Source organism: Diaporthe citri, assembly GCF_014595645.1.
Source record: "Diaporthe citri strain NFHF-8-4 chromosome Unknown scaffold_1, whole genome shotgun sequence".
NCBI lineage: Eukaryota > Fungi > Ascomycota > Sordariomycetes > Diaporthales > Diaporthaceae > Diaporthe > Diaporthe citri.
The window spans coordinates 3,840,184-3,865,575 of NW_025064846.1; the positions used below are offsets into that span (position 1 = coordinate 3,840,184).

The following is a 25,392-nucleotide window of genomic DNA, read 5'->3' on the forward strand; positions in this document are numbered from 1 at the left end:
GCGCCGTCCCAATGGGCAAGAAATGTATTCTCGCCCACGAACCAAAATCCACCCGTGGCACCTGTTTGCTAACTTGTCCTCTGTTGCAGGGCGATATGGAATTGTCCTGGACGCTGGATCCTCGGGGACGCGGTTGCACATTTACAAGTGGAAAGATCCCGCAAAGGCCAGGAAAAAAGCCTCAAAAGAAGAACTAGGTAGCCTGCCGAAACTGCACACGGAGAAGAAATGGACCAAGAAGATACACCCAGGCGTGTCTACCTACGGCGAGAACCCAACCGCCGTCGGACCGGATCACCTCAAGGGCCTCGTCGACCACGCTCTCGATGTCATCCCGCAAGACCAGATCGATGACACTCCCATATTCCTGATGGCAACGGCCGGTATGCGACTGCTCCCCAAGGTTCAGCAGTCCGCCCTCACTCGCGAAATTTGCTCCTATCTCCGTGCCAACACCGAATTCTCGCTCCCGGATTGCGACCTGCACATCCAGGTCATCCCAGGTGAAACAGAAGGTTTATACGGCTGGATAGCGACGAATTACCTGCTCGGCGGCTTCGACCGCCCTCAAGACCACAACCACGGCAAGGGACACAACACCTACGGCTTCCTCGACATGGGTGGCGCCTCTGCACAAATTGCTTTCGCGCCAAATGCGACCGAGGCTGCGAAGCATGCCGACGATCTGAAGCTTCTGCGCATGAGGACATTGGATGGGGAACGGTCCGAGTATAAGGTCTTCACAGCCACTTGGCTAGGATTCGGCGTGAACCAGGCCCGGGAGAATTATGTTAAGAAGCTCGTGGACATGTATGACGCCGATGTCAAGGAACTTCCCGATCCATGCCTGCCCAAGGGGCTGCGAACCACAACGTCCGGGGAACCTGTGGATGCCGCCTCTTTGACCGGCCCGGTGTTATTGGGAACCGGAGACTTCACGAGTTGTTTGAAGCAGACATTTCCTCTGCTGGGAAAAGACGCACCGTGTGTGGACGAGCCGTGCTTGTTGAATGGCCAGCACGTTCCTGCCATCGACTTTGACGTCAATCACTTTGTCGGCGTGTCAGAGTATTGGCATACGACACACGGTGTCTTTGGAAAGGGCGACACTGCGTACGATCTCAAGACATACCAAAGCAAGGTGGAAGACTTCTGCACCACAGACTGGGATGCCATCGTGAATACGAAGATTGATGCGCGGAAGAAGGACCATTCCAAAAATGCCCAAGAGGCATGTTTCAAGGCGTCATGGCTGATCAACGTCCTGCACGACGGCATTGGCGTTCCGCGACTGGGTCTGGACCACACGCCCACCGTCAACGCGTCCCAAAGCGCGTTGGAGCAAGCCAAGGACAAGGGTTTCCTGGACCCCTTCCAGCCGGTGGACAAAATAGACGGCATCGAGGTTAGCTGGACTTTAGGGCCCATGGTCCTGTATGCTGCTGGGCAAATCCCCCCCAGGAGCACCGACTTCCTACCTGTCGGCTTCGGCGGCAACACGAACACCGTACCGGACGATTTCAACTACGCCGGCTCGAGCTTCAAGACGGGCAGTGATGACGACGACGATTGGGACGACGCGATCGAGGACCTGGTCGACCATGCCAAGCCGAGCAAATCATCCAGTTTCCTTCTTTTCATCTTGGTCTTGCTATTGATTGGCTACTTCTTCCGAAAGAGAGATCGCAGGATGCGCTTCCTCAACAAGTTTGGCGGATTTACTGGACGGTGGAGGAAGTCTGGCAGTCCCAAGAAGAACGCGCGGGGCCTGTCAGTCCTGACGAACAGGCTCTTTGGCAGGAGCTCTGCCCATTACGAACGTGTCATCGAGGAGGGCGAAGCGAGTCAGTTGAGCTGGGCGACATCGATTCGGACGAGAACGACCACTCCGACAGCAGCGAGGGCTCAAAGCTAGGCAGGACCTCTGGGCTGGCGACTCCCAAGCTGACTATGGATCGATTTGACTCGGGCTCAGCCCTTGACCGAGCAGGACTGGTTGTGCGGACCGAAAGCCGGGAGCGACTCGTACCGCCTAGCATGTTCAGCAACCCGGGCCGGCGAAGCAGGGCTGGCAGTCCTACCAGGCTCAAGAGCCCCTTGATGGCACCATTGCAAGAAGATTGATGTTTACGAAGCTTAGGAGATACCACTGTTTAGGGACTTGATGTACGGCATAACGGACAATTACCTTCAGACACTACATGATTTTAATACTTTTGGTGAGGGGCTAGAGGCATTCGTACCGGAGCAGGCGTTGAGGGCGAAGTTCATCCAGGATTTCATGTCAACGTCCTTGGAGTTGTTCACGACAGGCGGGAAAGTTTAGATACACCCCATGTGCCGCAGATGTCGGAGTCTGATAGCATTCACCCTGCTATTATCACCACATTCAGCCTATGTTGTTCGCACTACAGTGTTTGCACCATACCTACAGGATATTCTCGCTGGTAGTCTATTCTATTTGGCACATGATCGCCGCCGTAATCTCATTCCGGCTGTATCTACCGTGACTAGCTCCACCCGTCTTCTCCATGGCATTCTCACGCCATCGCTTAATGCGGCGGCAGCAGCGTTGGTAATACTTGAAAAACCGAGCCAGCAAGTAACAGCACCCGAGGGATTTTGAGGCCGCCTCTTGCCCGACGACCTCCCCTGTTGGAAGGCCAGACGATGACGCCCAGCCTCGTCCTGAACGTGTGTCTTGCTGGTCTTACACCCCCGCGCCCCCTCAATCTATCCCTTAGATAAGAAAACCCACCTTATTGCAACGACCACCAACGACAACAACGACAGCCTTACCTTCCTGGCTGACCACCTGGGATCTCCTCAAATCTTACATCTAACATCTGACATCTGATATCGCAGCAGGCATCACAGGTTCGTCACGGGGGCCGTTGGCTCGCCCAGTTCCGTCTTACTGCATCGACGGATTCCGAACAGCCTGCCTGCCTGCCTGCCTGCCGGTCTCTGACTCAGCCGGACCGTAGATCAAGTCTCCAGAACTCATTTTCTTTCCCCTCAAATAACAGATTGTACGAAATGTCTCACCGAGCAAACGTAGCGAGAGAAGCAGGCAGGCAGGCAGGCAGCGACGAGTTGCCGGCCGGGCGTGTGCTTTTTTCACATGCGAGGCGAGAAATGTCGGATCGGTCGAGGACCAGAGAGGGCCACGTCTTCGCCCGCCTGCCCCCTCGCTCGCTTGCTCTTTATTCACCCACGCACACTCTATCTGCACCGGTGGGCGGGCGGCTCAGTCGTCCCTCTCGAGGAAGCCGGGGTCGCTCCGCACCCTGCTCTCGAACTTCCTCCACCAATCCTCGAAGGCCTTCATAGGCACAACTTCGACCTGACCGGCCTGGCCGGAGAAGCTGGACAGGAAGTTGAAGGCGTTCTTGATGATCCTCTGCGCGAGAACAAGCGTGCTGGGCTGTTGGGCCTGGGCCTGGCCGGCGGCGACACCGGCGGGGACCAGGGCGAGCGACCCGGGCGCTCCAGCTGTCGACTTGGCGGCCTGCAGCTCAGTGATGCGGCTCGCTACTGAGCCTGCGTCCTCGATGCTGATCCCCAATATGATCTGGCCGCCCGAGGAGGCAGACAGCGACGACTCGTTGAGCTTGAAGATGGCGGACTCCTTGCCGGGGCCGACGCCGCCCAGGAACTTGGAGTTGGGCACCTCCTGGCCCTGCGCGCGGTCGGGCGGGGTAACCAGGTAGATTGCCGCGGCGGTGTTGCTGGGCAGGACGACGCCCGGCAAGAGAAAGATGACGACGTGGCTGAAGGACTTTGGCGAGGTCGATATGCTGTAGATGAAGGATGTCTGTGAAGGGGTCTCGGTCGGCTGAGTAATGACAGGCAGGCCTGCCGGGACGAGGCCGAATAGTGGTTGCGACATGGTTGTGCGCGTGAGCTGAATTCGCTGACCGACCCGGTAGGTCTTAAGGGGATGGCCTATTGTGAAGCTTCTCCTCCTTCCTCCCTTGGGATGTGGTGTACGTGTGTGCGTGCTTGTGTGCGTGCGCGTGCGCGTGCGTATGCTTCTTCGAACGTGCAGTGTGATAAATCGACTACAGGTAGGCGAGCCAAGCTGTGGCTTAGGTGCTGCTCAGCTTCAGTGTGGCACCCAATTGAGGTGATGCTTGACGTCGGTGAGGATGGCGTTGAAACCTTGTTGCAGGCTCAGCGGACGTTATGCAGCGGCGGATGCAACGGTTGGAGATGCTCGTCGTGCGTCCGGAGCTTGAATTATGGCCCTTGGGCATGTGCTCTTGCAGCGTCTGTGCCTGTGAATATGCGACCTTGAGAGCGAGCGCTGCTGCTGTGCGAGAGAGCCAGGCAATCAATCGGTCTTCCAGGACTGCGGGTGAAGATCCTCGAGACGATCAACTCTTGCAACACCCCGGTCGCAGACTTGAGGATGTCGATTGCATGCAAGTATGTATGCTTGTGAGAGCTGAGATTATACCACGATCAGATATGCGACCTCGCTGTGTTATACAAATGTGAGCTTTTGAGTGCGAGTATGCGAGTGAGTGTGAGTTGTGAACATGCGGCACCACCCACGGCGGGCCATGCAGTACAGTGACTCTTGATGGAGGGGTGGGTGGGGAAGCTGTGCGAGCGCTAGACCCCTTCTAGAACACGCGAGAAGACGCCCGGGGCCCGCCATCCCAGACCAATGGAACCGAACTCTGGGTCCTGGGTGCTGATCACAACGGCCAGCCAACGGCAGCCACCAACGGTCAAACGGCCAGAGGCTGCCAGACCTGCTGCCCCGGCTGAAGTAGCAATCGATGTGGCTATTTCCAGCCAGGGGCAGCGTCGCACGCTTTCTGCAGACGCACACGACAGACAGTCCGTCGATGCCTTCCTTCATCGTGCTTGGCCTGCCTCACACCGGACGCTTGGTCACGCAACGGCAGCCTGCCCCGGCCCTCTCGGACGGAGCAACCCGCAGCAGGTGGTAGCGAGAAGGCTGTGGCACGCACATTTTGCAAGGACAACAGGTGTCATGGCAGGACTCGACGCTTGTCGAGGCACTCGTAGGCGCACAAGATAATGCAGGCTCAACCGCCTTCGGCTGGGCCTGCACACACCCGCCACGCTTGCCTCTGCACGGCACAATGTGAGCGGCCCAGGCTGGATGGGACATGACCCGCGGGGCGACAATGGCCAACTGCATGTCTGTCCTTCCCACCCTCACCACCGCGCTCGTCCCTCCCACCGCGCCTGGGCTCTCATCATGTCCACTGAGCCGGCACCCTGATGATCAGAGATGGGCAGGATCCGTACGTGATCAGGGTCGAGGGGCAGGGAGCCGGGGTGGGAGAGCTGATTCTTGTGCTGCTGCCGTTGCCGAGGCCGTTCTGTTGCCGCCGTCACACCCAGCAATACCATCACACCATGCACGCAGCAAGGCTCGCTTACTCGCGAGCCACCATCCCGTATTGCCAGCCGCTCGAGCTGGATACGATTTCAGATGAAGCGCAGGGCCGGGCCTCGACGACGCGCGGGCACCCCTCTTGTCAAAAAATTGTTGATGGTTCCCTCCCCGGGCAGCGTGTGTGTAACTAACGGTGAGAGGGCCGACTCAGCAGCAAGCATCGGAGGCTCAGCGTTCCGGCCGGTTCTCGCTCGCCAGAGGTGACCCTTGCTCAAACCCACCCTCGGGACCGCCCAGGGACCAGGGCCCCAGGGCCCCAGGCTGCCTAGCTGGGCTGCGTGGGCTCTCTCTCACCTCGGATCCTGGCACCCACATGGCAGGACCACAGAGCACAACACACAGTCACTGACCAGGACAGGTCAGGGCCGCAAAGCACCACACACCCCGGACAGCCTGATAGATCCCTACATAGTGCCGGCTCCGTTGTGGGTTGGACCGGCAGCACCAAGAAACCACCTGATCTGCTAGCCCGGGCAAATCACCTGGCAGCACCGCAGTCCGATGGGCGGGAGAGGGTTGGTCGGTCCTTTGCCCCATGAACATGCGGCCCCTTAATCTGACAGGGCCCTTCTCCCGTCCACGGGCAGTCTGGGAGGCACCTGGTGAGGCATATCTACTGTGGTTGAGAGGGACCGCCCGTGCCGGGAGATTATGTGAGGCTCGTCTTCTTCCCTCGTTCCCTCTGGCCGCTCCGCCTTGGCCTGCTATAAAGATTATGCCCCTTCCTGACTAGCCCGTCGTTGCCTCCCCCTCCTCCAGTCTTTTCTCGTCTGACACGTACGCGTGAATGCCTCGCTCACCACCATAAATCTGAATGCAGCCCGGGCCCGACCCAGACCAAGTCGAAAATATACCACCGTTCCAGCGGTAGACGCAGCAGCAGCAGTGGCAGCCATGGCACCAAGGCTCACGAGCAAGGAGCTGTTGGACAGATGTGACGGGTAAGTCACACTCTCCGCTTGGGCGCACACCCATCTGGTCCGAGACATATATGCACTCTTGCCTCGTCCCGTCCTCGGCTCGTCCTCGGGCGGGAGACAGCAGGCAGCATGTGGCAGGCCGGCCTCCGATCTTTGGTGCAACATCGGAAGCAAGCAGCCGCCGGGGTTCGCCTGGTATGCCTCTGTTTCAAGACCGCGTGGCGGAATTGTTCCTAGTCGATCGCATCAGTAGTGTTGTGCGCTAAGGATACTGACCGCTCTTGCAGCTTTCCGTACATGAACAGCCACCCGGAGAGATATGCGAGGCAAATGGACAAGCTTTACACCCTTGTCTGGCAGGACAGCGAGGGTGTCTTTCCCATTGGCTACATGCTCAAAAGCGTTTTTGACGAGCTCAAGCTGGTGCCCCCTGCAATCCGGGGCGATATGATTTTCGACCCTTTCTCAAGGACAGTCAAAATGTTCCATAAGCCCGCCACTGAGAGGAAGCGCACGGAGCTCGCCGCGGCCACGACACGCTATCTGCGCCTCAACCAAACTTTCAAAATCTTGAAAGGCTGGAGGGGTGAGCTGTGGCCGGTATACGGCCGCAATGGGGAGCTTCTTTTCAGCATGGAACGAGCTGCGGTTGCTCTCTTTGGGTATATGCGATACGGGGTGCATCTGATTGCATACGTCCACTCTCCAACAGCGCCCTACGGCATCAAGATCTGGGTACCAAAACGCAGCCAGGCCAAGAGCTCATGGCCCGGGATGTTTGACAGCACTGTGGCGGGTGGTCTCACAACAAACGAGGACCCTTTCGAGTGCGTCATTCGCGAGGCTGATGAAGAGGCAAGCCTGCCCGAGCAAATAGTGCGTGAGCGCGCGAGCTTGGCAGGGCTGGTCAAGTATATTTATGTGAACGACACACGAGTTGGAGGCGGGGAGGGGTACGTTTATCCCGAGTGCCAATGGGTATATGATCTTGAGCTACCTGATGATATTATCCCTGAGCCGAATGACGGCGAGGTCGAGTCTTTCATGCTCTGCACTGTTGCTGAAGTGAGAGAGCAGCTGGCAGCGGGCAGGTGGAAGCCGAACTGCGCTGTCATCATGCTGGATTTCTTCGTTCGCATGGGCATATTGACCCGTGAGAATGAGCCCCAATTCGACAACATCGACGCGCGACTGCGTAGGCAGTTGCCGTTTCCAGGGCCGCACGATGATGAAGAATAGCACGGACTGACATGCTGGGCATCGGGTTTGAACCAAGTACAGCGCCCCATGACTAGACGAGGAGTGAGTGGGCCGGCCGAGGGAAGTCGACTATAGACGAGTCCATGTCGCCTTGTGCCACCTTGGTGGCTTGAGCAAGGGCGGTGAATTATATCCTTATCGGGGCGTTGGGCCATCGGTTGCGAGTTTTGGGATTTCGGGGACGAATGCTGTTGGTCAGATAGACTCCTCTGCGGCAACTTTTACTAGAATCAATACCCAATTTCTGCATCGGCGGCATCCTCTGACGTGGCAAGACACAATCCCCCCTTTACTTCCTAACGAGGAGGTAGACGTTGTCCACGCGCAGAGGTGTGAGCTTGCTGTCAGGTCCCTCCAAAGCCATGAGAAGCCCGCCGAATGAGACGTAGGCTTTCCTGCATTCGCGCCTAGTCAGTCGTGTCTCTTTGCTGCCTGCAGCCCGTGGGGTACATACAGAGTCTTGTCTGCTTTTCCGTCCTCAAACTTGTAGACCTTGCCGTAGCAGACATAGTTGTACCCGTCGGCGAGCGTCTGCGCCCCAGGCTTCGCAACGTCACGCCATGTCTTCTCGTCATCCCTTGAGCCGTCAAGATTCAGTGTCGTGGCCAGTGCAACTTCGATATTCTCGGTTGCAGTGAGAGGGAAGAGTTCAGTGTTGATGTCAAGTTCCAGGCTGGTGGCGCGGTCGAGGGAGCTGGCCGTGATGCGGGCTGCTCGGTCGTACTTCTTGTGGTCGACGTTGGTTATCTCGAACTGCTCCTCAAAGAGAAGCGCGTCGCTGGTAGGCTCGGCCATTTTGACGATTGCGTGGGACTGTGACGGGATGGATCAGAGCGAGCGGCAAGTGGAGGAAGACGGATGCCCAGGCGGCTTATGTTGTGTGTTGAGGATTGAAGATGGCAGAAACGCAGGGCAACCAAAATTTTGGGAGCATTCCCAGTTGCGCTGATGTCTGTCGGCCGCAGTGCAGCGGTCAGATGCGGCGATGCGGCAAGCGTGAAGAGCTTTCAAGAATGGAAGGCGGTGACGGGTGCTGGTCGCCAGTGGTGGTAGGAGCTATTAGGTACTTGGGTACCTAGGTACCTGGTATACAAGGCTCTGAATATTGTGGAGGGGTAGCTTTCTGCTACAAAAATCATAAAACCGAACTGACAGGGAAAAGCAGGAGAAGACATCGAGAGAGTTACATGACAAATCAGCCCAGGCACTCTTATGCTAGGCGATCCGAAATGTCCTTCCGCAAGAGAAATTCAGTAATATCTGCATCTCCCTCGTCGCAAGCTGCTGCCCAGAACCGCTCCGGAACCCAGCTTGCGCCTGGCTTGCGCCCATCTCCTCTGGACGGTCGCATTACAACTTCCACAGGAACCGCTTCTCTAGACGGCATCCTCGCAGGCCACGCCGGTCTGCCACTTGGTTCATCTCTGCTCATAGAGGAGCAAGGCACAACTGACTTCTCTGGGAACCTGCTCAAGTACTATGCTGCCGAGGGTCTGGTCCAGGGCCACCAAGTCCACGTGCTGGGTTTTCCCGAAGCCTGGAAGCATGAACTGCCCGCTGTGTCCACCAAGCAAGAAGGCACCCCTGCAAAGGCGACAGGCCAGGCGGATGACAAGATGAAGATTGCCTGGAGGTATGAGAGCCTCGCAAGCAGGAATGCCCCCAGCACTGCTGCAAATGGTAGGTCGAAGATTCAATCATGTGCCTTTCTCACATAAGACATGAGAGCAGCTGTCTAATTTTTGCTTGTAGATGTAGACAGTTCCAAGGCTGTGTTCTGTCATGCCTTCGATTTGACCAAAAGACTGGCCTCGGCTTCCATCCAAGGCACGCTATCAGCAACTCCGGCTCCCAATCGCCAGAGTCTCTCGTTCGAGCCCAAGGAGCAGCCATCACCTTTCAAAGTGTTCATCAAGAACTTGCAAGGCAAGCTCCAGAGTTCCCCGTCGTCGACAATTCACCGCGCTGTCATACCCAGCCTCCTGTCGCCCACGCTCTACTCTCCCGCTGCCTGCCAGCCTGCTGAGATGCTTCAATTCCTTCACGCCTTGAGGGCACTCCTGCGCCAGTATTGTGGCAAACTGACTGCCCTCATCACCTTACCAGTTACGCTGTTTCCCCGGAGCAACGGCGTGACGCGTTGGGTGGAACTGCTGTCTGACGGAGTGCTCGAACTGATACCGCTGCCACCTAGGCTTGGTGCTGCTCCACCATCATCCAAGAGTGAATCAAAGGTCCAAGAGCAGAGTCAGGGCATACTCAGGGTGCACAGCTTGCCCATTTTCCATGAAAAAGGTGGCGGTGGTGCTGAAAACCACGACTTCCGCGAGGACCTTTCGTTCCACCTGAGTGGCACCAAAGGCCTTGTCATCCAGCCGTATGTCCTTCCACCCATGGAAGACGAGCATCACAAGGAAAAGTCACCAGCAAGCACCGTCAAAGACGGCATCGACTTCTGATCCAAGTGGGTTTAATGCTGCGGAAGGTTAGCCTTCGCCTAACCCTAGGAATCCGACCTTCCACCCCCCTAACAATTGCGACTTTTTTGAGGTTCACACCGCCTGCGTGCTCCAACTTTCTGCCAGTCTTGATCATAAAAACGGCAGATTTTGGCAAAACTTCTACTCAACACACATCACAACTCAACAGCACAGGTATGTTAAGAACTTTCCCACTTGTCAGATCACCCTTTCTATGCAAGTTGAATGATTAGATCAACATTTTAATCTGTCAATCCCCTGAGATTTTCAATGCTGATAACACTTGTGTGTCAACAACTTATGACTCTTGTCTCCCAGCACTTTCAGTTATGCAGCCTCTTGAGATGAGCCGAGCTAACATTTGTGCGATAGGATCACTGGCGTTGATCACGAGTACCCAAGATGACAGAGCTCGTACGCATCACCAAAGTAGGTGGTCGGTACCTCGTCTTCGAGGTCAAAGATGTCGCCTCTCTGCGACGCGACCACTGCATCTGTGCCGTCTTGGTCGGCACCACACCGCAGAACCCAACCCAAAACCTCTTCTCGGGACTGCCGTTAGAACTTCTTCCTGAGGAAGCGAAACTTCTAGTGGACAAAGGTGTCGCCCATGTCGTGGACGAGGCCACATCCCACCTGACTCACCTGACATCCATGGATCCCACCGCCAAGCATGCTTACCTACAATCTTTGAGGACTCGGCGGCAAAATATTTCGCGGGTTCTTGACGAAGAGGACGCCATCAGGAAGGCCGAAGGCGCCAAGATGAGAGGAAAACAGAAATCTAAGCGGATTCCCGCCCGGGCTGATACCCCACCAGTCGTCGAGGAAGTTCAGTTGCCACTGTCCCCTCCACCGGAGAAGCAAGATGAGGCTTCAGTGCTACCTGCCGCAACGGCAGATCGTGAGGAGTCGCTCTTCTCATTCCCCCCTCAGCAGAGGAAAGGGGGGACCACTCCCTCGTCTACCACTATAGTTGCAACCAACCGTCATCTGACGGCAACTACCAGTGCTGACATGTTGTCAGACCCCAAAGCTTGCAGCGTGCCTGTCGAGGCGCCTCGTTCTTACCCTTTCTACAAGCATCTCAACTCAAAAGGCTACTACATCACTCCAGGCATCCGCTTTGGCGCTGATTACAGTGTCTACCCCGGCGATCCCTTCAGGTACCACGCGCATTTCATGGCGACGAGCTTTGGATGGGACGAAGAAATCACTCTGCTGGACCTAGTTAGCGGTGGCCGTCTGGGCACGGGTGTTAAGAAGGGGTTCTTGATAGGTGGTCAAGCCCCACCAGAAGAGGCAGCAGGAAACCCGCAGGATACCGGTGAAGACCGGGTGAGGACGTTCACACTAGAGTGGGCTGCCATGTAGAACTGCACCTCGGAACCAGGCTGGCTCGTGGGTTACGATGCCCGTTAGGATACAACTTTGCATAGCGAAGAAATGAGCATGGATACCTCCTGTTCTAGTTGTATATGCCCTGCGTCCGTCGGACGCTTGATGAGTGAACCCTGTACATGAAAGTGTTCAAGAGAGACTGTCTGTCCACAATACACAAATGAGAAAGCAGAAGTCAGAACGCCAGTTACGCCAAACGTGCCCCTTGCCCGTCCTCGCTTATGTGCCCAGTAGGGGAATAGACCGTACCTGTCCTCCAACGCCTTCCGATCAAGGCACATAGATGCGGCTGAAGCTGATGACCTCGCGGCGGCAACAGACGCACTTATCGAAGTTGTTCATCGCGAGCGCCACCCTGCAGTCGTCACACAGACTCAGACACCGGCACGGCCATACGATGATGGTCCGTGGCGAGCTGTGGCACACCACGCACTGAGGGCCATCAGGCCCCATACCCGACGCGCCCGTAGCCCATGAGCCCGCCGCGCTGGCGCCGGCGGCCCCATCGTCGGGAGCCGTCGCGGCTCGGCGTTCAAGTAAGATCTGCTCCAGCACCTCCGCTTCCTCTTCGGCTGTCATCTTCTTGATCGTGTGCGCGTGCTGGCCCGGGAAGATCACGCGCGAACGCTGAGCTTGTTCGAGCCGTTGGAAGGCCGAGCGTGTCAAGATTCGGTCCGAGCCGAGGTGTGCGGCGAGCGCGCGTGCTTGGTTTCGCTCTTCTGAATTGCGGGGATGGAGAAGGGATGCGAGGTCAGACGGTTGTATGGGATTGTCAAAGACTGGTGTACTCTCCCTGGACGTGAATGGTGATCGCTGTGTAGGCGTACGTTGGCCATCGTCATCCTCCCAGGCGTCGTCGTTGTCATCGCTGGTTGAGGCTTCAGATTCGGCTGTCGTGATTACACTGGTGGCATCCCAGTCCGAGTCTTCCTCTTCTGCTGTTGGCCTATACTCGCCGCTCCTGTCTTTCGTTCCCCACCAGCCTCCGTACAGCCACCATAGGTAGAGTCTGTTGTCCATCCAGCGTTCACGTGCGCTTTCATCAGGCCAGGCCCCTTTGTCATTATATGTTTGACGAAGCTCTTGCTCCACATCGACTGTGTCAGCACGATGAATCTCTGTGAGGCCGATGGAACCCTCTCCTGCTATGATCGCCTCGTACGGCCTGCTGCTCCTTGAATGCTTTTCCTCCGGCCGGCCAGATTTCGGAAGCCTCGACCAATTCTTCAGCCAATTTGGCGGGTTCTGAACGCCGACACTAGCAAGCACTTTGCATACTGCCATCGCCCAAGCCGTGAGAACCAGTTTGTTGATGTGCATCAGGTAGTCCAAAGCTAGTAGCCAGCGGCCGCTGCGCTCTGCCGCCCCAACTCCGTCTCGCATGCTGCGGCGCTCGCCAGCCCGGGATTTCGATAGTTTCTGCGCGGCTCTCTCACGAGCATAACCACTTGTAGCCCTGAGCTGCCCGTCTTTGACGGGAACCAGGCCGATGACACCCGTTGAGTCATATCGCGATCCTGGAATACCAGAGCTGATCCAGTTCATTTTCAGTTCTTCGATCTCTCGGTATCGCTCATCCTCGAGCCATGTCGTACGCTTGAGGCCCACTTGCCTGTCTTCATTGAGGTAGACAGCTTCAGAAGCCATAGTGATGGCACCGAACCCAGTTCGGAGCAGTGCGGTGTAGAAGTCCATTTCCATTGTGATCCGCAAGTCCGAGAACGAAAGATTCGCCTGCATGTTGGCGTGCGCGAGTGCAAGTCGTTGCTTGAACGTCAGAGGCTGCTCCGAGTCTGCATCTGCAGGTGTTGCCAGGGCAGACAACACAAGAGCCACGGAATAGATTGTAAAACAGATGATGATGCCAATCAAGACCAGCACATGTGGTATGAAGCCGATAATGCACACAGTGGGATATCTGAGGAGTCCTTGCCGGGCGGGATCTTCCAAGGAGAACGTAATGGCGCTCCAGACAATGCTGCCCATGAAGCACGACGCCCAGAGCCCTGTGCTGATCAGACGGAATCTCGCCTGCTTGCCAAAGACTCCGAGGATATGGCTAGTGATATGGCTCATCGCCGAGAAGAAAGCAATAAGCAGGACCTCGGGAGGAGTGTTGACCCTTTTCATGATCATCGATCGGCTTATGGCGATGTTTGCACCAGCACTCGGTTTGACAGTGGCATTTGCGGCCCCAGAACTGAACAGACCCCAGCCGAGCTGATTGCTAATCGCAGCGTCGGCCTCGGCAAATGCCAGGGAATGCTCGAAGAGCGTCATACCCGTCTCAGCGGACACCGGCCGTCCCTGAACGGCACACGATATCGTCTCGAGGACCTGGCTGAGACAGAAGGTGCCGAAGAGCGGCCACAGCAGAGACAACGAGCCCTTGAGCTCCGGTGACTCCTCGTAACCCGATGGTATCATCTGCACAGCCAAGCAGGACTCCTCATCCGTGGCACCTAACAGTAGCGTGGAGCTCACCCCATGCAGCAATGTGTTCTGTTGCGAGAACATGAGGTCCGAACTCTTGCTTGCGTTTCCCCACCGCAGCTCAGAGAAGTCAGCCGAGGTCTGACATTGTATGGACTGCAGTATGCTCCGGGCTTGTATGAAGAACAGGACGATAGGCGCGATCCGTAGCACTAGGCGGGTGTGCCACTTTAGTCGTAAACGCCGTCGAGTTGCGGCAAAGATGTGTGTTCTGTTAAGAACAACTGCCATCGCGATACAGCACAGCGCCCACTTGCTGGTGGCGTAGCTGAACACGCTACCTAGGCCCTTTGCGCCCTCCATCGAGAACCGGTATACCGAAGTGGTGGGGTCTAGGTCGGCGAGGTTCGATGGTGCAGCGGATGCGATGCTGGGCCCGGTGGAAACGACACTGGCGGAGCCGGGGGGAGTCGTGGAGGAGAATATGTCGGAGCCCGTGGCGTCAGGAACGAGCCGTTGACCGAAGCCGTCTATGGCATCGGGGAAGGAAATGTAAGAGCCGAGCTTTCCGAGCTTCATGACCATCCGAGGGCCGGCTAGGACGAGATCCTCCAGGGACGGGGCGTATCTGGAAACGTTGAACGATGTCCAGGCGGTCAAGTTGTGCCACATACTCGCGTTATCGAACGTGGCAGCCGGCTGGTGGTGGGTGAGTGCTTCCACCGTGTGCTCCATCTTGGGCTGATCTGTCGAGATCCTCAACCCCCGAGGTGCCCTGGCTCTTGATGACAGCCCGCTCGGGGCCGCGGCCGCTTCGGAGGGCACGTGTGACGTGAGGTCAGGCCGGATGCTCGAGTTCGGGTCGAATCTCTGGGGACTAGAGTAGTGTGTTAGGGGAGAAAAGGGACAATCAAGTTACGTTATGGTAGCCAGACAACGGATACATGATGCGAAACGGCTCACGGCACCCTGTCTGGCAAGCGTGATGCTGATCGCATGCAAGGCGCAGGACGGGAGAGAGGGTGCTGTATGTACAGCAGATGGCTGGCTGGCGGGATGATGGTGCAGTGCGCGATCCGTGTGGGGCAGGCGGGCACCATCCAAGGCCGACAAGTCCAACGTTTACAGGGGTAGCTTACAGGGGTAGCTGCTGTTACTGCTCGATTGGTCCGTTGATCCCTTGGGCGTCGGCCCCTTTTCGTTGTTGAATTCACACTGCACGGCTTGACTGTTTTTATTTACCAGCAGACCACACCGAGACCACACCGAGCCCACCTATTCATTTGCGGCCTTCATAAACAGGACCAGTCTCAGCTTGAATCTGCTGTTCCCTGAAGTTTGTGGCCAGACTCAGAGTGACACAGCTCACCCTGGGCAGCTCGAGCAGGTATTTACGTGTTTGGATACTTGATATCCTCGTCACACCTCTGCTCCTCGCAACTCTGCCACATGGTTCATTTGTTCGTTCCCCTCTCCTCACTTCCCTATTTTACCATTTCGGTTCTACTAAAATTCAGACCCCCAGCAAAACCTGAGCAGTATGTAGTCTTTCACTGCTGGGTGATCACTATGACGCTTTGGACGGTGATACCAGCAGCCAAAGCTGTGTCTCTGATGCCTGAACACAGCCTGATAGTGCGCCTCTTTGGGGCGTTTCTGTGCCTCGGGGTAGCCTCGAGGTTCATTGCTAGCCTTTCGATGGACTCCTCTATGAGTTGCCCCCGGCCCTTTTCCCCGAAAACCGACTCCCATCTTCAACCTGCTGGCGGACCTGCCTATCCCTCGGGCGTTGTTCTGTGTCTGATAATTCAGCTATTCTGAGCTGCGGCGTCTTTCAGACAGCTGACCAGGACACGGTTAGCGCTTTGAGAGGCGAGAATGCCTTTTTCGACCATTCCTGTGTAGAGTGTGGTATCTGCTGCAGGCAAATCCCCCTTGAACCATAGATTTGTAATCTCATCTCGTTCTGGCAAATACGCAACACAGCATGCTGCGAAAACTTTGTCGTGTTGGGAGGCCAGCGGGTCGACCACAACCTCCGGTTTTGAATCCTTGCTCTCACCGCCGCCCACCAGAGCCGCCACACCCCCCGCAACGGTATCAACGCAATCGATTCCGGCGTCAGCCAGGGCTGCTGATGCGACCGTGATGCATCCGGCCAAGACGTTCATCGTGTCCCAAGCCTCATCGTGGTCGCCAATGCTGAGGCTCCGGTCCTGGTCGCCCTCGATCACCGAGATGATGATGTCGACGCCGCTCTTGGGCCAGCGGTCTGCGATGATGGCTCCTCGTAGTGCCGTTTCGAGATGAATACTGAGGTCCCGCTCCGTTGAGTCTCTCAGATAACCCCGTCTTTGCTTCGTTGCGAATGGAGCGTACTTGACATGAGTAGTGAGAATGATGTGCGGTGAGAAGGGCATTGATCTTGGTAGTGCTCTTGGTCCATGGACCGTACAGCTCAGTTTGAGGCCAGAAACCCCAGGCTTAGCCGATGTTTGGACCTCAAGGTAGGCAGATGCTGAAGGAGTGACGCCAGTTTTGAGGACTTTGAGAGATATTGTCAGACTCGTTCCTGGAGAGTGGAGGCAGAAGCACTCACATATTGGCCGGGCTGTGTTGACGGGCCTGGTTCTGCTTGTCGCCTTTTCCGACAGGACTGTGGTCTCGTCGCCAGCAAAAACTGGGGGCAAGGTGCCGCCAACGGGACCGTTGATCCGCCTTCTGTCTGTCATTTTAAGGTGCCTTGAAATGGGCGCGACGTGGAATAAAGCGGATAAGTCTATTCCCAGGACGAGGAGTGGTCTCTTGCATGAAAATCCGGGCTAGTGAACAAAAAGGTTTGAGCGGCCTCGGTTTGGTTCATGAGCTCGAAATCGAAATCCAATGCCTGCCTCCCTGCCTGCCACAAGCTGCTTGCTTGCCTATGACAGTTTTGCATGCCCCATCAACTGCGACTAAGAGTGGCCCGAGCTCTGCGTCTCCACAACCCCGAGCCCAAGCTACAAAATTCTGCCAGGTCGGATCTCACTTTTTTCTGCGTCCTTTCAATCACACAACCTTCCACAGCAACTCCTGGCAAACGGCACAACCACATATCTCTCAGACCTTGGCGCGCCGGTTGAGTATGTGAGTAGGCCCTCGATCACCGCAACAGATGATGCAGAGGCTCTACAGGTTGTCAAGCCAGCCATGGCGCCGCAGCAACCAGCGAGTGCTGTCGCTTGCTTTGCGTGACGCGACTGCGCTTTCTTCACTCTTGTGAAGCTCCAGCATTTTGGTCAGTCTTAAACCCCCCAAACTCTTCCCTTCAACCATCTGCGAGCTTGGACTGGGTTTGGCGCTCTTGATGATTTCTTAACCACTTGTTCCACGCGAACTCTATGAGCGAGAACAAACATGCATCACCATCTGAAGCACAGCCTCCAGCCTCTTGCTGTGATTGATACCCGCGGCAGACAAGTTTTGCTAACAGTATCACAGGGTAATAACAAATATCATTGACTGTCTGCGCTTCACTGCATTGATCTGTAAGCAGCCGGACTTTTCCTACCCCCTTGCAACTGCTGCGATTTTCATGATGAAAACATCTTTATTCAGTTCTGCTTCTGAACATACTTGATGACACAACCTATACCAAAAACATTTTCTGAGCATCGCACTCGCATTATCTGTGTCATTCACCAGCTGGTCTGAGTGATCATGAGCTAACATGCAATTACAGAGGTGTCAGAGACTGCAGGGCTGACTGGCCCGACCTCGCCTGCTTGATCACAGCATCTGCTGCGATGCTACGAAATGGTTAGTCAAGATTTCATTTCGTCTGCACACGTCATCTTTTATGATGATAATAGCTTATCCATTCAACGATATGTACGAGCCGAGCCATCCTCCCGCACTAGAGCCTCCTTGTGTGGTGATGACCAGTAGTGGAGTCTTTCCCCTCGGGGGATGTCATTTGGCTTCAGTGCCTGCGATCTTCGTGCTCCGTCTTGGGGTGTGGCAGATCAGGGCCGGCTTGTACGGCTGAGTTTAACGGCTTTCTGAGATGTGTGTGTTTGCAGGCGCTCTCTGAGCTCTCATGTCTGGTCGTTTTCCACTCACTGACACGTCACTAGGCAATGGTGGTGCCCGCCGTGCGCATATTCAGCCCGGGCGTGATGTGAGATATTGCTAAGAAGGTGAGTGAGTAGGCTCAAGAGCCCCGGTAGAGGTCATCCTATGCCACACCACAAATATCCTCGCTGGCCAGGCTTTGCTGCCAATGCCATGCCCATTATAGCTCCTCAGGGCCACAATTACTCCACATGAGCTTTGATGTTGTATCAGTAGGCTTTGCAACGTTATGCTACTCACGGGCCAGTTGGCGATGTGCTGTGGCAGCCAGCCATGTGACTTGTCCTGTCCTCCTGGCTTGGTGGGTTCGTCAAATCTATAGCGGAATCAAATATACCGTGTCTCAAGATCAAAACTGCCCAGGTGCTGCAAGGGGTAGCTGGATGGGTGGGTCTGTGCAGATGAACCCCAGACGTCAATTTGGGCTTGTAAGATGTGCCCCTGGCCATGGAACTTGGATGTACTGTACTACCCCAGCTGGTGTGCCACGGGACGTCGACCAAAAATACTTGGCCCACGGCGGGCTCGATGTACAGGGTCTTCCCTTAATCTTTATCCATGTTGCTACAACCCCCTCTGATAATGCAACGCTATTCCTACTAATTAAAGACCCTTATTTCTTCTCTTCTAAACGCAATTATGGTATTAATCGCTTTATTAAAGCGTTTTTTATGCTTTTATGCCCTAGGAACCTTATTATCATTAAACCCCTTATTTCCCCCTTTATTTTTTAAGGTTAGGGTTAATTTACAATACTTAAGCCTTATAGCTATAAAGCTATAAACCCTTTACCCACTTTATATACTTTTTATTACATAATCAACCCTTTTATATCACATAATACTATAATATATTATTATTTCCCTCTTTTAAAGTATTATTTATAATTATTATTATTAATTTACTTTATTAATATCTTTTTTTAATAAGAATTGCTATATATAATATTATTTTAAGTAATTTCCTATTAATTACCTCTTTAATTAATCCTTTAACTTTTTTAATTAGTTAATATAATAATTAATTATATAATAAGTTAGCTTTAAATTTAATAAATCTTAAAACTAACTATTTCTTTATATAAATCCTTATTAAAAGTTTAAGGCCTTTAACTTAACTTAAATTAATAATTAAGATATAATATTATATATTATTTTAACCTTTTAAGAGTTAAAAAACTTTTCTTAATTGCCTTTTAATTATAAAAATAACTTTCTTAATAAGTTTATATAAAACAATACTCTTAAAATCATTACTAGCTATAATTAAATAATAATAAATAAGTTATAAGCTATAATAATAAAGGCATAATATCCTTATAATTAAAAAACTTAAGAAAAAACAGTAAATAAATAAATAAGCTCTTTTTATTATTGTAAATTAATATTTATATATTAAATTACCATCCCTTATGCCATTATATTAATTAAGGGTATAAATATATCGATTTTTTTAATTAAACCATTATTAAAAGGCCCTTAAATTAAGTTTAATTAAACATAACCTCCTTAATCTCTTAAGTATTTTAAGCTTTTATTATAATAATGCTTTTAATTAAGCAATTAAAGGTTTTTAAAGGTTAATTAATAATGCCCTTATTATTATTATTATTATTTATAAAAAAGCTATAATTTTATAATAAAGGTAAGATTAAAAATATACTTAAATTAAGCACTTTTTACATTTTAAACTTATTTAATAATTACCTACCCCTTTTTATATAATTATATTATTATAATAATATATACTTTACCTTAAATAAATACTTAACTAATAACTAGCTTAATTACCTTATAAGTACTTCCTTTCTTTATAAATATTATTTATTATAATGCTAATGCTTTCCTTAATATTAATAATAATTTTAATAATAATAAAAAGGATATTAATAAGCAATTAAATAAAAACATTGCTAAGTTAATTATATTAATATTTTTGCCTACTTTTATGCCTTAGCAACTCTTAATTTATATATTATAAATAAGCTTTTTTATTAAGGGTCCTTATATTAATTATGCTTTAATTCCTAAATCCCTTAAAGCCCTCTTACTTTTAATAAGCCTTCCTTTTTTAATACTTAAAGTTAATAAGCTTAATATACCCTTAAACATTATAAAGCCCTTAATTAATCCCCATATAAAATCCTTTCCTTTTATATATTTTAACTTCCCCTTCCTTTATAAATAAGATCTTTTTTAAATAACCTTATTATTATTAATTATTATAAGCTAGCCTTGGGTTATCTGCTGTAAAGTGTTTAAATAGGGTTTATATTTAAAATGCAAAGGAAAAGGTTCGCTCTTTATTTATACCCGCGCTAAAGCCTATTCTTATAAAGCCAAAGCCTATTAATTAATTATAATAAGCAAAGCCTAAACCATAACATATCCTCTTTCTCCAAATCCTTATAGCAAGCCTTAAAGGGCAACTATATAATAAAAATAAAGAACGCCATAATTTAATTGCAAATTAAACATTGCTTTTTGCCCAGCTATTTAATTACACCTTAGCGCCTCTTAATTACGTTAAAAGCCTAGCTTATTATCCATAATTAATACGCTTTAGCCCTTATAATTTAATATATTAGCTAAAGTAAGTTAATAAGAAATGATTATTTAAATGTAAGCTAATGGCTAAATTAATGGCATTTTTATAATCCTTTAATATAAGCCTTTTGCATAAGCTTCCTTACTTAAAATCTTAAAATCGCAAATTTATTATATAATTTATAATTAATTAACGCTTAATTATAAGCAATTTGCTTTATTAATAAGAATTTCCTAAATTTTAAGCATTTTTATAGCGTTAAATTAGCTAATATATAGCTAGTTTACTTTAAGCCTAAGCTAGCGCTAAGTTAACATTGCTTTTAAGCCCTACCTTATAAAAAAAAATTTATGCCCCCTTAAATAAACTCCTCCTCCTTGCCAGCCTTAGTTAATAAAAGCTGCATCTTTATTTTCTTATAACGGTTAGGGTAATTACGTTTATAATAGCTGAGTTAGCTATATATAAAATACTTAACTTTGCTTATTAAAATTATTGCAATATTAATATTTATTGCTTTATTATTTTAAGATTAAATATTATTCTTCCTTATTATAATGCTAAAAACGCTTTTATATTGCTATAAGGCAAAGCAAAAGGCTTTAAATATATCCAGCTATTCCTTGCAATTAAGCTAAGCTTTTATTATAAAGATTAAGTTATTAGCTATTAATAGTATTTTATATTTATTTAGCTAACTTTAAGCTTTCGCTATATAAATTAATTAATTAAATTAAGTAAAAAATTTTGCTATCCCCTCCTTATAACGCTATTGCAGCATAATTAAGCTAAGCTTAACATACTTTTATTTAAAAGGGTCCCTAAGCATAAAGCAAACCTTCTTTAAAAAGCTCTTTAGCTGCCCTTTAAACATTTTTATAAAATTAATATAAGGTAAAAATTAATTATAAAAAGTTCCTAATTAATTAAATATATAAAAAAATTAAGCCCTTTTAATATTAATTACCTCTTTATTTATTATAAACTTAACCCTTATCTTTACTAGCTAAGTTATTAAGTATTCTTAAAATAAGAGTTCCTTAAGATAAGGAAGGGCTTAATAAGCTGCCGTTATTCTTTTTAAGTCTTGCTATATTAAATTTTATATAATTATATTATAAGTTTATAATATAAAAAAACTTTAAATATATATTATAAGCTAGCCTTAAGTTGTTTACCGTAAAGTGTTTAAATAAGGTTTATATTTAAAGTATAAAGGAAAAGGTTTGCTTTTTATTTATATTTACATTAAAGCTTATTCTTATAAAGCTAAAGCCCATTAACTAATTATAATAAGCAAAGCTTAAATCATAACATTAATAATAAAAACTTTAAACATAAAGCAATTTAACTTATATTTTCTTTTAAAATTACATAATTCATAAAATATTATTAATATATTATTAATATTATAAAATATAAACGTAATTAATGCTATACCCTTTATTATTATAATTAATTAATTATGCTTATTATTACTTATATATTTAATTTAATAATTATATAAATATAATACACCCTTATTATGCAAAACTTAACATAACCTTATAGTTATTTTTATATAATTTTATGCAATATTATTAATCTTTTTTTTTCCTTAATAAATATACTTAAAAAAATAAAATACATTATAATATATAAAACTACTTAAAATTTATATCCTTTATTACTCCCTTTTAATAAAAAAGCTTTATAAAATGTTATGCTTATTATAAGGTACCGCTATATAATTTAGCTAGCTTGCTTCCCTTTTCCATTATATATTAAATAAACTTAACTTGCCTTTACCCTTTAATAATCCTACTTGCTAAATATTAATTAATTCCATTAAGTATAAATTAATGAAATATAGTTTAATAGCTTTAATGCTTATTATAAATTCATTATAATTAGCCTTAGCAAGGATATTAAAAAGTTTTTTAAAGCTAAGTTTAAGCTTAATAATTAAATGTTTTAAGGTTATTTTACTAATAATAAGAAGGGTTCCTTAATTATTTAAGAAAAGAAATAAGGAAAGATTAATAATAAATTATATTAATTAAGGATCTTTTTAAAATTAAAAGCCTTTTAAAGGTTTAATAATTCCTTTATTATTTAATAAGATAATATTTTAATATATAAATTAAAATTAATTAAGATTTATTTTAATAAGCACTTTCTTAATGCTTATATTATTAATTTGCCAGCTTATTTACTAAATCTTAACTTAATTAAGTATATTTAAGCATTTATAAAAAGATAAATTAATAAATAACCTAAAAAATAACCTATAAACAAAAATTTAATGGCAGCAATTTCCTTAGCTTAAGAAGCTATTAATTTAAATATATTAATATATCTTTATTTAAGTATATTAAGGTAAATAATAACGGTTATTATAGTAAATAAAGGCTGAATTAGCATATAACTTTATAATTAAGTAACTTATTAATATAAGCTATTTTCACCATATAATTTAATATTAATATTATTAATATATACTAATCGCCAAGATTAAGAAATCTACGTAATTCGTTATTATTAACTTAGGGGGCCCCTCGCCAACGCACCGGAAGTCACGAATTAACCTTCTTTAGGGGAAAACCCTGTACCGTGTAGGTGGCCTTAGCGCCATAAGAACTAGCCGCAAGCAACCCTGCACCCTATGGTCGCAACCCGCTGATTCATCTCGCAATTCACGAGGTTGACGCAGGACACATTCCCTCTTGTTCGTGGCTCGTGGTACTAGAACACGAAGTAATCCTCCAGGACCCGTGTCCCTTCGCCATGCGATAGACTATGAACCTTTCCATCTGACAACATTGCCTGCGACCTCCGGGAGATCGCCACGACAACCAGCGAGCTTGGACGGGCCAGCCTGTCCCTGGACTCCTGCTACGCATCCTCGAGACTGCGTTCGAATCCGACCGCCTTCTTCCACGCCATCGCCCTCGATCCCCCGACCCAATGCTGCCATCATATTCGTCCTCCGGCTCCAAGGTGGTGCCGAGGCACCATGCGGGTGGATATGCTGCCAGCAACGGGTATCCGAGGAATAAGGACTTCTCCTTCGACATGTCACCACACCGGTACATACCTGGTCTCATCTTGCACTTCTACCTTCTCTGTCAGATACGTCAGACTGAATGTGGCTAACCCGTGCGCTTTCTTTTGCCAGATTTCAACCACGAGGGACGACACCAGCAGCCCGACGGCGGCGACGACTATTGATAAGACTCGGCATAATACTGGCTGTTGCGTTCCTAATCGGCATATTCGTATGGCCTGGCGGAGGGGTATCGCTTGCATCGCTATTCTCGTTCGGCCTGATCTCAGGAGGGGAGGATTTCCAACTCGAAACTGTGCGGTACTACGACTTGTCCAACGTTCAGGGGACCGCCCGCGGCTGGGAGCGCGAAGAACGCATCCTCCTATGCGTGCCACTCCGCGAAGCCGAGAACCACCTGCCGATGTTCTTCTCCCACCTACACAACCTCACATACCCGCACCACTTGATAGACCTTGCTTTCTTGGTCTCGGACTCGCAAGATCGCACACTGGAGGTGTTGACAGAAAGCCTGGAATCATTACAGGCTGAGGAGGACCCCAAAATGCCATATGGCGAAATATCTGTCATTGAAAAGGACTTTGGGCAAAGCGTCAACCAGGATGCCGAAAGTCGACACGGTTTTGCAGCGCAGGCGAGCAGGAGAAAGCTGATGGCCCAGGCAAGGAATTGGCTTCTCAGTGCTGCTCTGCGGCCCTACCACTCATGGGTCTACTGGAGGGACGTCGACGTAGAGACTGCCCCTTTTACCATCCTCGAAGATCTAATGCGCCACAACAAGGACGTCATCGTTCCAAGTGAGTCTTGTCAATCCACACGTGGTGATTTGCGACGCTGACCATAGCACAGATGTTTGGCGGCCGCTTCCAGAATGGCTCGGCGGAGAGCAGCCATACGATCTAAACTCATGGCAGGAGTCGGAGACTGCTTTGGCGCTGGCGGATACCTTGGACGAGGATGCTGTCATCGTTGAAGGATACGCCGAGTATGCGACATGGCGGCCCCACTTGGCTTACTTGCGAGACCCCTACGGAGATCCAGATATGGAAATGGAGATTGATGGAGTGGGAGGTGTCAGCATTTTGGCCAAAGCCCGTGTATTCCGATCCGGCGTCCACTTCCCGGCCTTCAGCTTCGAGAAACATGCAGAGACCGAGGGCTTTGGAAAGATGTCCAGGCGCATGGACTACTCTGTTGTCGGCTTGCCGCACTATACTATCTGGCATCTGTACGAACCCAGTGTTGATGATGTTAAGCGCATGGAGGTATGTCTTGCCCTCTCAGCAAGCAAACGAACAAACCGAACGATGACGGCTAACTCGTTATCCAGGAAATGGAGGCGGAGAAGAAGGCCGCGGAGGAAGAAGAGAGGAAGAAGAAAGAGAAAGAGGCCAAGATCAAGGAGGAGTTCAGCTTCAGTGATGCCAAGGCCCAGTGGGAGAAGGACAAGGAGACTATCGCCAAGAATCAGGAAAGACAGGCGGCTGATTCTGCCGAAAAGCCACGGAAGTCTTCGAAGCCCGCCAACAAGGTCGAGAAAGTCCCTCATGGCAGTGACACATAAGAGATTATCGTGGAGGCAGCTGCAGATAGACTTCTGTTGCATTCATTCCAAGCTTTATTGTTTTTCTTTCTCGCGATGGGAGGCAGGACTGGACGCTCTCTCCCTATGTCCTGGACGACTTTCTATACATATTGCGACCACGGGGAGCGCGGAAAGCGGGTTGAATGGAGATACCTTTGGGCGTTCGG

General features: G+C 49.6%; 9 protein-coding genes across 9 annotated transcripts; 5 read left to right on the forward strand and 4 right to left on the reverse strand.

Annotated features, from left to right (window-relative positions):
• Positions 1 to 11: 11 nt before the first annotated feature.
• INS49_001052 (uncharacterized protein) lies at positions 12 to 2,124 on the forward strand (the record flags this gene model as incomplete). Its single annotated transcript, XM_043161885.1, has 3 exons — positions 12 to 24; positions 90 to 1,770; positions 1,842 to 2,124. 3 exons carry the CDS (start codon positions 12 to 14, stop codon positions 2,122 to 2,124), a joined length of 1,977 nt encoding a protein of 658 aa, XP_043030391.1.
• A 1,126-nt stretch (positions 2,125 to 3,250) lies between these two features.
• On the reverse strand, positions 3,251 to 3,892 carry INS49_001053 (uncharacterized protein; the record flags this gene model as incomplete). Its single annotated transcript, XM_043161886.1, has 1 exon — positions 3,251 to 3,892. One exon carries the CDS (start codon positions 3,890 to 3,892, stop codon positions 3,251 to 3,253), a length of 642 nt encoding a protein of 213 aa, XP_043030392.1.
• Positions 3,893 to 6,334: 2,442 nt separating this feature from the next.
• Positions 6,335 to 7,599, forward strand: INS49_001054 (uncharacterized protein; the record flags this gene model as incomplete). Its single annotated transcript, XM_043161887.1, has 2 exons — positions 6,335 to 6,381; positions 6,648 to 7,599. The coding sequence occupies 2 exons, from the start codon at positions 6,335 to 6,337 to the stop codon at positions 7,597 to 7,599; spliced, it is 999 nt and encodes a 332-aa protein (XP_043030393.1).
• A 310-nt stretch (positions 7,600 to 7,909) lies between these two features.
• INS49_001055 (uncharacterized protein) lies at positions 7,910 to 8,415 on the reverse strand (the record flags this gene model as incomplete). The annotated part of the gene is made up of 2 exons (XM_043161888.1): positions 7,910 to 8,015; positions 8,075 to 8,415. The coding sequence occupies 2 exons, from the start codon at positions 8,413 to 8,415 to the stop codon at positions 7,910 to 7,912; spliced, it is 447 nt and encodes a 148-aa protein (XP_043030394.1).
• Positions 8,416 to 8,849: 434 nt separating this feature from the next.
• On the forward strand, positions 8,850 to 10,079 carry INS49_001056 (uncharacterized protein; the record flags this gene model as incomplete). The annotated part of the gene is made up of 2 exons (XM_043161889.1): positions 8,850 to 9,300; positions 9,373 to 10,079. The coding sequence occupies 2 exons, from the start codon at positions 8,850 to 8,852 to the stop codon at positions 10,077 to 10,079; spliced, it is 1,158 nt and encodes a 385-aa protein (XP_043030395.1).
• Positions 10,080 to 10,502: 423 nt separating this feature from the next.
• INS49_001057 (uncharacterized protein) lies at positions 10,503 to 11,474 on the forward strand (the record flags this gene model as incomplete). Its single annotated transcript, XM_043161890.1, has 1 exon — positions 10,503 to 11,474. One exon carries the CDS (start codon positions 10,503 to 10,505, stop codon positions 11,472 to 11,474), a length of 972 nt encoding a protein of 323 aa, XP_043030396.1.
• Positions 11,475 to 11,771: 297 nt separating this feature from the next.
• Positions 11,772 to 14,669, reverse strand: INS49_001058 (uncharacterized protein; the record flags this gene model as incomplete). Its single annotated transcript, XM_043161891.1, has 1 exon — positions 11,772 to 14,669. The coding sequence occupies one exon, from the start codon at positions 14,667 to 14,669 to the stop codon at positions 11,772 to 11,774; it is 2,898 nt and encodes a 965-aa protein (XP_043030397.1).
• A 1,073-nt stretch (positions 14,670 to 15,742) lies between these two features.
• Positions 15,743 to 16,666, reverse strand: INS49_001059 (uncharacterized protein; the record flags this gene model as incomplete). The annotated part of the gene is made up of 2 exons (XM_043161892.1): positions 15,743 to 16,479; positions 16,534 to 16,666. The coding sequence occupies 2 exons, from the start codon at positions 16,664 to 16,666 to the stop codon at positions 15,743 to 15,745; spliced, it is 870 nt and encodes a 289-aa protein (XP_043030398.1).
• Positions 16,667 to 23,540: 6,874 nt separating this feature from the next.
• On the forward strand, positions 23,541 to 25,204 carry INS49_001060 (uncharacterized protein; the record flags this gene model as incomplete). The annotated part of the gene is made up of 4 exons (XM_043161893.1): positions 23,541 to 23,662; positions 23,752 to 24,437; positions 24,490 to 24,905; positions 24,971 to 25,204. 4 exons carry the CDS (start codon positions 23,541 to 23,543, stop codon positions 25,202 to 25,204), a joined length of 1,458 nt encoding a protein of 485 aa, XP_043030399.1.
• Between the last annotated feature and the right edge of the window lie 188 nt (positions 25,205 to 25,392).